Source organism: Sciurus vulgaris (genome assembly GCF_902686455.1).
Source record: "Sciurus vulgaris genome assembly, chromosome: 2".
Classification (NCBI taxonomy): domain Eukaryota; kingdom Metazoa; phylum Chordata; class Mammalia; order Rodentia; family Sciuridae; genus Sciurus; species Sciurus vulgaris.
This window is the reverse complement of record NC_136462.1, coordinates 187451578-187464113: the sequence shown is the minus strand read 5'-3', so window position 1 is coordinate 187464113 and position 12536 is coordinate 187451578. Positions and strand designations below refer to the sequence as shown.

The window sequence follows — 12536 nt, the reverse complement described above, 5'->3', positions numbered from 1 at the left end:
TGTTGATCACATGTAGACCTTGGAATGTTCTAGAATGGGAACCAACATGCAGTAACAAGTACCTCCTTTTCACAAGTACCATTTTGAATCCTAACATAGAGAGATCCTCATGGCCGGCTTGGTCCTATGGTCCTGATTGTCCCTCACTCCTCACCTTCTCTACTTAGGTAGTTGACAGCCTCCCCAACAGAAATTGGCAGCCAAGAGGGTATTGGGCTTCTTTAATGCAAGTTAAGGTGGAATGCTCCAAATCTTTGTGCCTTAACCAATCTCAATGGTTGACAGTGCTTATGGGTCACTCATATATGAGAAACATACTCCAATGTTCGTGAGATGTGAAATTATATGCATATTTCCCAAGTTTCAATTTCATGCCCCCTGGATATACTTTCTAGAGTCCCATGATCCCCCAAAGCTTCAGACCATTCACTTTTGGTAAAGGAAACACTTGAGCCAGGAGAAGCAGGATTCTTGCAGATCTGTGCCCAAAGACTTGTCTGACTCCTACAGTCACCCCTCCATCTCTTCATACTTTTCAAATGAGGACCAGACAAGTTTTGAGGAGATATTTTAAAGTCAGTTAGAAGTATGGTTCTAGCCACTCTCTCTCTCTCTCTCTTCGCTTCCTCTGCTTAGCTCTGGCTGGTCAAGACTGAACTTTTTTCCAACCATGCTTTGCCTGTCCACATAGTAAGTTTTCCAAGAGTCTTTTTGGAATGTCTTGGGTTTAAATATGAGAATCTACTCTGAAATATGTATGCAACTCAGTGTATATTGATTCTTTGTGATTTCTATATGCCCTCCAGTAACTCCCAGTCTAATGGATGCAGACCCTTTGTAACTGAAGTGGGAATCTAAAACACTGTGTCCAATTTCTACAGTACTGTTGATTTGCTGGTGGCTGTGGAGATGCCACTTAACAAATCCCATTCTTTACTTTCTCAACTGTGAGATGCAGCCAACCTTAGAGGGCTGTTTTGGAGATCAGATGGGCTAATGTTTGGAATGAAAATGCACAATATCAACAGGGGCACTCCATCACACATGACCATTACTGAATCAGGCCAACTCCACGCCCATCACTAACATGCTAACAGCAGTGTTGCAATTAATGTTTACACATTGACCTAATATTTCCATTTGCATGTCTGCCATACTTTGATTATAATCCAGAGCCCATACTTTAGCATAGAAATGCTATCAGTCCAAGGAGACTAGGAAAGTAAGAAAATCATAGACCAGGAAACAGGTAGCTCAAATTCAGGTACCACTTTTTCTCTCCAGGCTTATTTTTCCTGACTTCACACTACTCTCTGGACATGCGTTTCCCTGAATGAAAAGTCCTGACATTTTTCTTCACCTACAAACTTTCTATTACCCTCTAACCTGTACTCCCAAAGCTTTCCAAGTAGAACTCCCAAGTATTATCTCCTGAGCAAGGTCTTCCTATGAACTTCCCCTATAAGGAAGACCCATGATGCTCTGGCACAAGGCAGCCCCCACAGTAGGTACACGAGCCTTCTCTTGTGTCTTTATCATAACACCCAGTGGTTGTCATTTTGTAGGCTTGAAGATGGGAATGACCTAGGAAGGTGGGGTCTGCTGCTTCAGTTCTTTCTCACTGGTGTCCCATTCCTCTGTGTCATCTCCCTTGAAAAATCCCCCAAGTGTTTCATAAGTCAATATCATTGCCTATTCATCAACCTGCTCCCGCTCTTACATCCCCAGCTCCTCCCCAGGCATTCCCTTCCATCCTGTTCATCACCCTGCATTCTTCTAAGTCTACATCTTCGCAGTTTCTTACTCATAGCTCCTCCTCTCCCTCTCTTGCCACACTGCCTCTTCACTGGAACAGGGCCTCCATTTCTTTATTGCATGAGCCTCAACACTGGCCTCTACTCAAACCTCTTTCCACACTGTAGCCAGAGTAATGTGCCAAAAATGAAACTCACACTCCCAAACCTGCTGTCTAAAATCCTCCAATGGCTTCTCTTCCAGTACAATAAGGTTCACTGGGTGGAAGTGAGGGAAGGGCCTGTGTTCAAGTCATCTGGGAAACATTGTTGAGCTATGCCATCCCTCTGCTCACAGTGCTTCTGGCAGGTCTTCTGATGTCACCCCTATTCCTGTAGTTTCATTTATGAACTTCCCTCTTTATTTAATGTTTGCATTCCTCAGCTCCATGTGACCCGATATTACCTATGTTGAAGACCTAATTCTAAAGTCACTTTCTCCAGTGAACCATTTCTGACCTATAACCTACATGCAATCTCTCACCATCTGGACCCCCTCTGTGAGGATCTCAGTATGTTCTGCCTTACATTTGTCATTAGTAGTCACATCTTGTCTCCTCCACTGGGCCATCCACTGTCTATTCTAATTCATCCTTATCTCAAATGTGCCTTGCAGATACTAGGAATTTCCTAAAAGGATTCTGAATGGAATACCCCAGTGGATTTAAACAGATGGAGCCCAGGATTGACACTCTATCTCCTATACAAGAGAGTTCCACTCAGCACACAGACCCAAATATCAACATTCAGTGTCAATGATATACAAAAACCTGTGATAGGAGGGTGGTAAGGCTGGAGAGCAGTATGTAAAAGTCATACCACATCCTGAGACTTTAAACATGTAATGTATTCAGGGAGTAAAACAAAAACTGTGAGAGCATCAGAAAAGCTAACTATTGGGTGAACTAGAAGAGATAGTGCACATTATTGAATTAGTGTACACTACAGATCAAAAAACTAAGACACATAGAGTTTAAGAAAACTAACTGAAAGCACCTGACCAATAAGTGTCAGAGCTGGGTCTCAAACTTGGCCATTCTGGGGAAGAAGTCTATACTCTTAACCATCTAACCTGATTGGAAAATGAAACAGGATTTACTGAGATGCTAAATCATGTGGAATGATTTTGAATGGTTCATTGAAGTGGGAAAACAACCCAAATGAAATATATCATCTTTCCTCACCTATTCTAACTCACTCCTTAACACACACCCTGCAAAGGGAAGCCTTCTCCTGTTTTCACCCAGGTGGGCAGCCACTTGAGATAGAAACTGTGAAGTCCTTCTGAATGTGCTCACATTTAATCACCTGTTGACTCTGTGTTGGAATCACCCTTCACATTCACCTCTTCTTTTCTATTCCCATGATCACTGAGAACGTTGCTTGTCTTGGCCTTTGCTACAGCTTCTAGGGTCACACTACCAGTTGGGTGTCTCTCCTCTGGCTTTCTCTTCACACTCTTGTCAGACTCACTCATCTAGAACAAGTATTTGACCACTTGGCTTCTTGGGTTTTCCCTATGACCTGTGGGACTGAGACTGAGCTCCTTAAGCTTTTTTGGGAACTAGCCTTTCCAACATCTTGGCACTCCCTCCTTGCTAGCCCACCCACCCTGTCCACAAAACAGTTCCTTCTGCCTAAGAATACTCTTCCCCCTACCCCATCTGGTTTCCTTTAATCTTTCTGATATAAGCGTCACAAATTCTGGTCCACTTTGCCTGCTTTCATTCCCCATGCCTGCCTCTAGGTGTGATCCCTGTGTCTCCACATCATACCATTTATCTCCATGGAAGAAAATATAACATAGCAGTGATTAACACAGTCTCTTAAGTAAGATTCACCAGATTCTAACACCTGCTATGCCACTTATCAAATACATCCATTTGGACAAGTTATTTAATCTTGTTTTCTTTGTAAAATAGGGACAATAAACTTCATAGGGTTATTATGGAGATTAAATAAAATACTCTACCTCATTTACTTAGAACAGTACCTGGTACATAAGTGATAGCCTGCTATTTAACTGGTAGCCATTATTATCATCAGTTTTATGATTTTCTTGCTGGCTCTCATGTCAGAAAAGTGGGCTAAATCAGGATCTCATTTGCACATGGAAGAGACAGGCATATAGGAGGTTTTTGCTGAATTAATTAATGGAAAGATGGAGGCATAGAAGGTGGATGATTGTTGAATGGACAAGTAGGTAAGCTAATGGATGGAGAGGTGACTTATGTAATGGATGAATAGGTAAATGAAAGAAAAGAAGGAAGGAAGGTGACTTATGTAATGGATGAATAGGTAAATGAAAGAAAAGAAGGAAGGAAGGAAGGAAGGAAGGAAGGAAGGAAGGAAGGAAGGAAGGAAGGAAAGAAAGAAGAGAGGGAGGGAGGGAGGGAGGGAAGGAGGAAGGGAGGGTTGGTTTATGAGATGGATGGATAAATTTACAAGATAGATGGATGGGTATATGGTCAAATGGGCTGTTAGATAAAAAACTTAGTTCTGTTAAAATGGTATAGAACATAGATAAACTTGTTCCTGAAGGCAATCTTGTCAGCCAGCTGAAAAAAAAAGATTCTGCAATATGATTTATTAAGTTTAGGGTTATTGTTTTATTTTTATTTTTTTTAAGCACAACTGTCCGTCTGCTCAGGATTTTTAGTTTCAGGCAATCTGTTACTTTCAATGTCACTGTATCCCCGTAAATTCAGACCTTCAGCAAATTTTCTTCAAGGCTTAGAGAAAACATACATGTAAACTGTGTTTTGGTCACAAGCCTACGACGCTTGCCCTGGAAGACTTTGAAGTTTACTTGGGAAAAGATATTCAATTAATAAAAGTTTGTCTGTTGCCATCATTCTAGGAATTCTTTGAAACCAGGTCAGGGAACATGCTGGCTTTGGGCAACACCTGGATAACTCAGAAAAGCTACTTGGAAGAGGTGGTTGTGGTTTGAAGGTAAAGAGGGGGACATGTTGTCTGGAGGAGGTGACTCAGGCAGAGGTGAATCTTTGAGGTTGAGAGCAGACCACCTAGAGGGTCAGAGTTCTGAGTGCAGCCTGGGGGGCTTGAGGAGGGCTCAGGCAGTGAGAAAGTCCAACTTGGAATGGAAACTTTGCAGCTGGTCCAAAGATTCACAAAACCTTTGACCTAGCGAGAAGTGACCTCTTAGAGCCCCAAATTCCTCAATTAAAAGTGAGCATAACAATGTCTGCTTCACAGGGCTGTGGGAGGATTAAGAGATAAGACCTGTGGCATCTCCAAGCCTGGCTCACTGTTGTTCCTGTTTCCCTGCCTCCTGGAAGGCAGCACAGTAGGTGAGACCGTGGGCTTCAGAGCCAGAATGCTGGCAAAGGCAGTTGCTGGCGGTGACCCTTCAGCCAGCTACTTTACCTTCTTGCCTCAGTTTCCTCATCTGTAAACTGAAGCTGATGATGACAACTATCTGTTAAGACAGTTGTAAAGAATGCATGAGTTAGTGTGTGATGAGAGCCAAGAGCAATGCCTCCACTAAAGAGGTGATCACTTTGTTCTGGTGACCAGAGTAAGTGCAGTAAATCTTACATCTGGATCAGGTGGGAACATAAACTGCCTTTTATCCATCCTACTTGTATTCCAAGTGTAGAGTAATATAACCTGATACTAGTTTAATGTATTTTATATGAAACACTATACATTATATATCACCAAATTTGAATATAATTACTTAATCTTGATGGCCCCAATAACTATTGGTTAACTATTTCCTCCAAACTTGAGAAACCGGGACTCTGCTGTTTCATCACTTGCTCAAGTCACTAAATGTGGCTTGTAAATGACGGTACTGAGATGCCAAGCCTTCTCATCTTTCCACTGCTCGACATTTTTGAGCTGTCAGTCATTCATCTATGCCAGGTACTTGGTGCATGGATCAGGAAACAGAAGTGTAAATGGAGGAATCAACTTGCCCAAGAAGTCAGACTAAGCAAGAGAAATAAAAAGAAATGGGATTAGAATACTGTCCTCTTTGTTCTCAGCCCAACATCTTAACAATATGGAGAACACAGGTACCATAGTCTGTTTTCTGTTGCTATCACAAAATACCAGAGGCTGGATAATTTACAATGAACAGAAACTTGGTTCTCACAGTTCTGGAGGCTGGGAAGTCTAAGAATGTAATGCTGTCCTCTGCTTGGCATCTGGGGACAGGCTTCTTGCTGTATCATAGCATGGTAGAAGGCATGGTGAGACAGAGCAAGTATGGGTCAGCTCAGGTCTCTCTTCCTCTTCCTATAAAGCCACCAGTCCCATCCCAGTGTCCCACCCTGATGACATTATCTGATCCCAGTTACCTCTCAAAGGCCTTACTTCCAAATGTCATAAACATATGAATTTGGGGATTAAGTTTCAACATGAATTTCAGAGGGAACATTCAAACCATGCCAAGAGATATTTGTAAATCTTCCTCAAATGGATCCTGAGCTTTCTGACCCTGAAAAATAACATTTCTAGGCATGGGACCAGCCTGTGATGAAGCACAGGAATGATCTTACAGTGCCAACCTGTGTGGCTGGTGAAGGGGATTTGATGACTTGCAGGGAGCTATTCCATTTCCATCCATTACAGTTCTGGGTTTTTCACTCTCTTTCATCATCCAGGACCACTGTTCATTTGGTCCAGGATATCGAATAGTTTTTTGGGTAGCCATGCCCCAGATCATCCTCCCAAGGAGACATGTGCTTCTGTCTTTATCTCTCAGAGTCACTTTACTTCTGAGGCTGTAGGGCTTGGGTTGGGCTTTGTTGATGCTTAGTTGAAAGCTAGAGGTAGCCCTGCCTTGAGGGCTTTAGTCACTTACTACTTGAAAGAGGATAATTTTTGGGCCCTGACTATGTGTTCCTATCTCTGGTTATGAAGACTATATCTTCTGATGACAAGTAAATGGGATAATGGTTGCAATTAATCAAATAATTCAAGAGAGGAGTCAGATGGATATTTTAGAACCTGAATTTTCTAGCAATTTTTTATCAATCCTCAAATGTATCTCTTATGATCAGCATACCAAGATCTGATGTGAAATAAAAACATTCCTATTTATTTTCTTACAACATCAGGCAAATGACAACAAAGGAAATATGATGGACTTCTTTGAGGTTTGTGATTACTCAGAAGGCAACAGCTAGTGAGGGACATTAGAAAGAAATTGAAGGCAGTGATTTTCCAAGCTTTATGTGAAATCTTAGATGAAACTCCAATTTACAAAATAGATAAAAATGGAGATGGTCTAGTTTTTGTGGATGGAATGGGAGCAACAGCACCACCTTCTCAATGTCCTTCTCCTCCATTACAATGAACCTGCTCTGTTGAACCCCTGAGATCCTGGGAACACAGTTTGAAAACTACTAATCTAGTTCAACATACCTAAACAACAGATGAGAATACAAAAGTACAGAGCTTATTCAAAGGTCTGTTCAGATTGAAAATTGGAATGCCTCCTTCTTATTACAGTGCTTATTCATGATGAGGCTGCATTTTGATGACCTTCAAAAATGTAATAACTTGAAAAATGGCAATTATTTATTGTTCATGAGTCTTTATGTAGGGGAGGGCTTAAAGGGAACGGCTTTTTTCTGTTTCATGACGTCAAGGGTCTCAGCTGGGCAACTTATTGATTGGGGATGGAATGGCTGGAGGATGGCTGGACGTTGCTTTCTCTTTAAGTCATCTCCAATGTGATCTCTCCAGCATGGTGGCCTCAGGGAAGTTGAACTTCTTACATGAAGACTTGAGGTTCCAAGAGAATTCCAAAGGCTTAGACAGAGCTACAGTCTTCTTTTATATCTAGTTTAGAAAGCCCCAGAACATATAGAACATAATTCCTACAAGATGTCATTGGTCACACAAGGCCAACCCTGTTTCTGTGTGGGAGGGTACTGCACATGTGTCTGTACTAGAAAGTGGGAGTCATGGGGGAGCCATATTGGATGCTGGCTATGATTTCCTTGCTTTTGGAATGACCTTCCTAAATAAGGTCTCATGTTCTTTCATCTGAAATAGAAAAGACCCAAGGAGTGACTGGTGTGACTTAGATGGTAGGAACACTGTCATGTGGGAGAATGGTAGACTAGTTTCAAGATGCCACAGAAAGCTGATTCAAGACAAAAATTCCATGATTACAAGGAAGCTAGTTTTAGTTGGCCATAAGGAAGAACTGTCAAACAGCAAAAACAGCCAACATGAAACTCAGCTTTCTCTGCATGAGGTAGTGAGTTTTCCTCTCATAGGAGATGTCTCTTTCATTTCTTCTGCCATTGAAATTATCTGATTCTCAGCAAAGATGACTGATAGAGAAACCTGCATCTCCTTGAGCTTAGGGATGCTAAAATAAAATGTGCATTTCTAAGAGCCAAGATTTCATATAAATCTAATTCTTCTTTGTTTGTCTTTTCTTTTTCCCCCTTTTTGGACATTTCCTTCATCTGACTGCCCATCAATATATAGAAGAAATGCTTATTCCTACTCCTATTACTTGTAAGTATCGAGCCGGTGTTAACTTTGCATCATGCCCCATAAGGGAACCTGTAGCATGCATTTCCTGCACCAACCAATTGTCTGTTGGTTTCTCATACCCTTCTGTCTAAGTCAAGTGTAGCCCTGGAGTTTTCTGTTTTACGTAGATGTTTTCCATTTGAAAATGCACTGTCATTGTTCAAGTCTGTTATGTTTCTGCCATCTTAATCCCCCCCACCATTTCTGGAGTCAGGAGGGTCTGTTTCTCCTTTCTGAGTGCAATTTTCTAGTAAGGAGTCCCTGAATTCCAGCAAGAAAGGAATTGAATCCTCCAGTAGGACTTGCATACATAAGACAGAATCACAGATCTCTGAGTGTATTTGTGTCTTCTTGGGGTATTGTGTAGCCCTGGGGACTCTAATGTTAGAAAGGAGGCAATTGACTATTTCCACTATTTCAGGAAGACTGCAGGGAACCATGACTTTATCTAGACCCAACCCCACAGGTGAAAAAGCATGCAAGGTCTTTGCTTTGGGCTGGAATTATCCATTTGGCATTTAACATTAGTTATCTCACATTATCAGTTCATTTTGTTTGGAGTTATAGATGGCTGCTGGCCTATCAAATTCTTTTTTGCACTTACTATGCAAAGGTGGTTGTTTTCCTTTTTTTTTTAAGTGATTTTGGTTTTTTTTTAAATTTTTTTATTTGTTCTAATTTGTTGTACATGACACTAGGATGCATTTATACATTTTGATAGATCATACATAAGAGGAGTGTTATTTTTATTAATAAACATGAGGATAAAGGAGAAAAACTCTGTATGGTAAATCCTTGATGATTAAAAAGTTAGAAAACCATTGAAGTCATCCCCCATTCTAATATGCATTTTCCATTTTGAGAAATTGAGATTCAGAGGTGGATATGTGAACTTATCACATGTCCAGCTAGCAGAAGAATGGGATTAAAACTCAGAAAACCTGGCTCCTAGGAAAGTGTATTGCCCACCACTCTATGTCTTTCCCCCAACCCTGGCACACCCAGCCTTCAGAGAGAGTCAGCGATCATCTGTTTACACCCTCAAGATGAAGATGGAGCCAGAAAAATAGCTGCCCGTCCACCCTGGGTAATTAAGAGCCAAGCAATAAGCAGATAAGATCATGGTACCACTACCCTCATGTCATATAGGAAAAAAATGAACCCCCACCATCAATACTGGAGGACTGATTTTATCTGTTCATTGAGTCATTCATTCATTCAACAAACATGCCTTGAATATGCACATCATGTTCCAGAATGTTCTAGACAGTGTAGACAGAGAAATGACTAGGACTTTGGTTCTCACTCTTGTGGTGCTCGGGCCTATCTGAGAGATCAGCATAAAAATCAAACAAGTGAAATGTTAGCGGAGAAATATGTACACATAACGTAGTAAAAGAGCACTGAGTTGAGTAACTAGCTTTTCAATAATGCAGGGGACAGTCATCCCTATATTTACAGAGGCATTTACCTACCAGTGGAGAAAAGAAAGATTCTGATTGGTGGGAACAGCATTTGCAAAGGCATAGAGGTATGAAATAATGTGGTATATTTTTTGCTTGTGATGGAAAGAGAATGACCTTTAGGACTCCTGCAGTTCTGCATTCAAGTCCTGTCACTTGCTCAGTGGTTATACAGCCTTGAGCAAGTTTCCTAAATGCTTTGAACCTCACTTCTCTTAACTGTAAAATTAGGATAATAGTGCCTAACTCATAAAGTTGCCTCAAAAAGAGAAGGAGATGAATTTGAAAAGTACCTAGCCCTAAACTGATGCTGTATGAAATGCTGTTTTCCTTTCTTCCACCTTTCAGAAACCATAAGGGGTGGTGGCAGTAATGGTGACCACAGGGAACCCCTCTGGTCTTCCAAGCGTTCTTATGGAGTCGATATGCCACAGCAGGTGTGGGCATGCAGTGACCCATCACAACCTCTGTGATTCTCACTTCCTCCTTCGGTTAGCCAGGGGTAACTTCACTGTGCTCTTTGGATGCCCGCTGCATGCTCTGCACTCTGCTGGGCTCCATGGTGGGATTGAAGGTGAGCAGTGTGGAAGCATAGGAGTCAGATATGCAGATGCTTGTAGTTCAGGTACATTGATAAACAAGGGCCTTTTAGTTGGTGCAAACATGGAGTTCTACATCACAGGCCCTGGAACGTGGAACTCATGCCAGCCCTGGAAAGCAGAGCATGTGAATGGGACACAGGGTTTCCATAACAAAAGTCATAATTCTGTATCCACCAGCCCCAAAGTACTCAGAGTGTCGTGTATTATGTCACCATTGAGCAATTCTCTGCAATATTCTGCCTTCTATGGAGATATCTTATATGGTTAGATTTTCTTTTGAGCTCCATTCCCTGTCCTCAACCTCCAGAAAACACTTGCCAAAGAAGATGAACCACCTCAGCATTAAAGGGAGTGAACAGATAAGGCATATTTAATCATCTGGATGGGAGGAAAGAAGTGGAGATTATCAGCACATGCCAAGTACCTTGTGCATACATTAGCTCACTAAGTCCTTATAATAGCCCAGGCTGATAGCTCCCATTATCCTTATTTAATGAGATGTTAAATTGTTCAGAGAAGGTAAGTCATTCTCCTGAAGCCACTCAGCAATGAATGTGAGGGGGGATGTATTCTCTTGGAAACAGACTTCTGGGGGGAGAAATGATTTGAAGTAAAGAGAATAAATGTAACTGTAGATATGTTGGGCTGAGGATGCTGGTGGAATTCCTGAACAAAATTGTTCCATTGAACTTAGAAATGCAGAGGTAGAGTTTGGGCAGGATGTAGATGTTAGGACCTTCCTCTGAGAGAGGACAGTTGAGAGCATAGGGTGGACAGAATCAGGAATCAGGACTGAAGAAAGATTAAAGGGCAAACAGGACTGAGGGCTGAGGGCCAGAAACTGACTGTGATTAAAAATTCAGAAGGGGAGAGAGCCAGCAAAGCAGACAGATGATGAGAAGAAAACCACAGGAACCAGGAGGAGAAAGCCACAGCAAAAGGAAGGGTCGGTTGACCTTTACAGATGCTGCAGGAGATGGAGGCTAAGGGCTGGGGCACAGCCCAGACATTCAGACAACAGAAGTCACTTCTGCAGGTTATGGGGTGAGGTTGGGAGAGGAAGCCAGCCTGCCTGAGGATCATGAAGAAGGTCCCTTTTTTTTTTTTTTTTTTTTATAGCTGTTGGCCAAAAAACGAGGAGAAAGATGCGATTGGCTACCTGAAAGATCAGAAAGTGCTGGACAGAGGTATAGATAGAGTGGAAGAGCCTGTGGGGAAGGACAAGGCTAGAGATGCTGGACAGGAGGAGACTGTGGGAAGGAGGATCTGGGGGCAGCCTCAGAGGGGAGGAAAGATGGGTCTAACTAGAACTTAGGATTGAGAGGGAGGCATGGAAATGGAGAGAAAGGAACAGAAAAGAAATGATGACCTGTTTAGTCAGCATTTCCACTACTGTGACCTAAAGACCTGACAAGAATAATTAGAGGAAAACCTTATTTGGGGGCTCACAGTTTTAGAGGTCTCAGTCCATAGGCATCTGGCTTCATTCCTAGGGGCTTGAAGTGAGACAGAACAATATGGCAGAGGAGTGTGGCAGAGAAAAGCAACTGGGGATATGGCACCAGGAAGCAGAGAAAGAGCTCTCCTCATCTCGACCCAGTGACCCACCTCCTCCAGGCACACCCTACCTGCCTACAGTCACCCCTCAGTTAATCCTTATCAGGGGATAAATGCACTGATTAGGATAAGGCTCTCATTACCCAATCATTACACCTCTAAACTTTTTCACATCGACTCACATGAGCTTTTGGGGGACACCTCATATCTAAACCATAACATGATCTCCAGGATCCTTAGATTTGAAGGGGGTCCAAATGTAGGGATCGTGGGGTACCTTAAGGGGAATTTTGAACCCTTGTTACTCAGCATGTAGACCAGAGACCAGCAGCAACGTGGTAAATGCAGCATTTAGGACCCCAGCTCAGACTTCCTGAATTAAAACCTGCAACTTAACAAGATCCCCCAGTGATTCATTTTCTCATTAACGTTTGAGAGGCAATGACTTAACCAGTGTCCCCATTGTCCCTCTATAGCACAGAAAAACAGTTACCTCCTCAATGGGGTTGGGAAATACATGGTCCCTCATAAACCCCAAAATATTCCATGAAAGAGGAAAGTTCCATCATGGTTTGGCTGACCAATCTCTTTGGTGA

At 42.2% G+C, this 12536-nt stretch overlaps 1 protein-coding gene across 10 annotated transcripts in view; it reads left to right on the top strand.

The window, feature by feature from the left end:
* PTPRT (protein tyrosine phosphatase receptor type T) overlaps positions 1–12536 on the top strand; it is a 1026485-nt gene that overhangs the window by 877496 nt on the left and 136453 nt on the right. For 6 of the 10 annotated variants that reach the window (XM_079126895.1, XM_079126892.1, XM_079126894.1 and 3 more), the window contains one exon: positions 8271–8300. The exons of the other annotated variants lie outside the window; for them this stretch is intronic. In XM_079126895.1, the coding sequence (XP_078983021.1) occupies positions 8271–8300 (30 nt within the window). The remainder of the gene's footprint in view (positions 1–8270; positions 8301–12536) is intronic. 10 annotated transcript variants of the gene reach the window in all.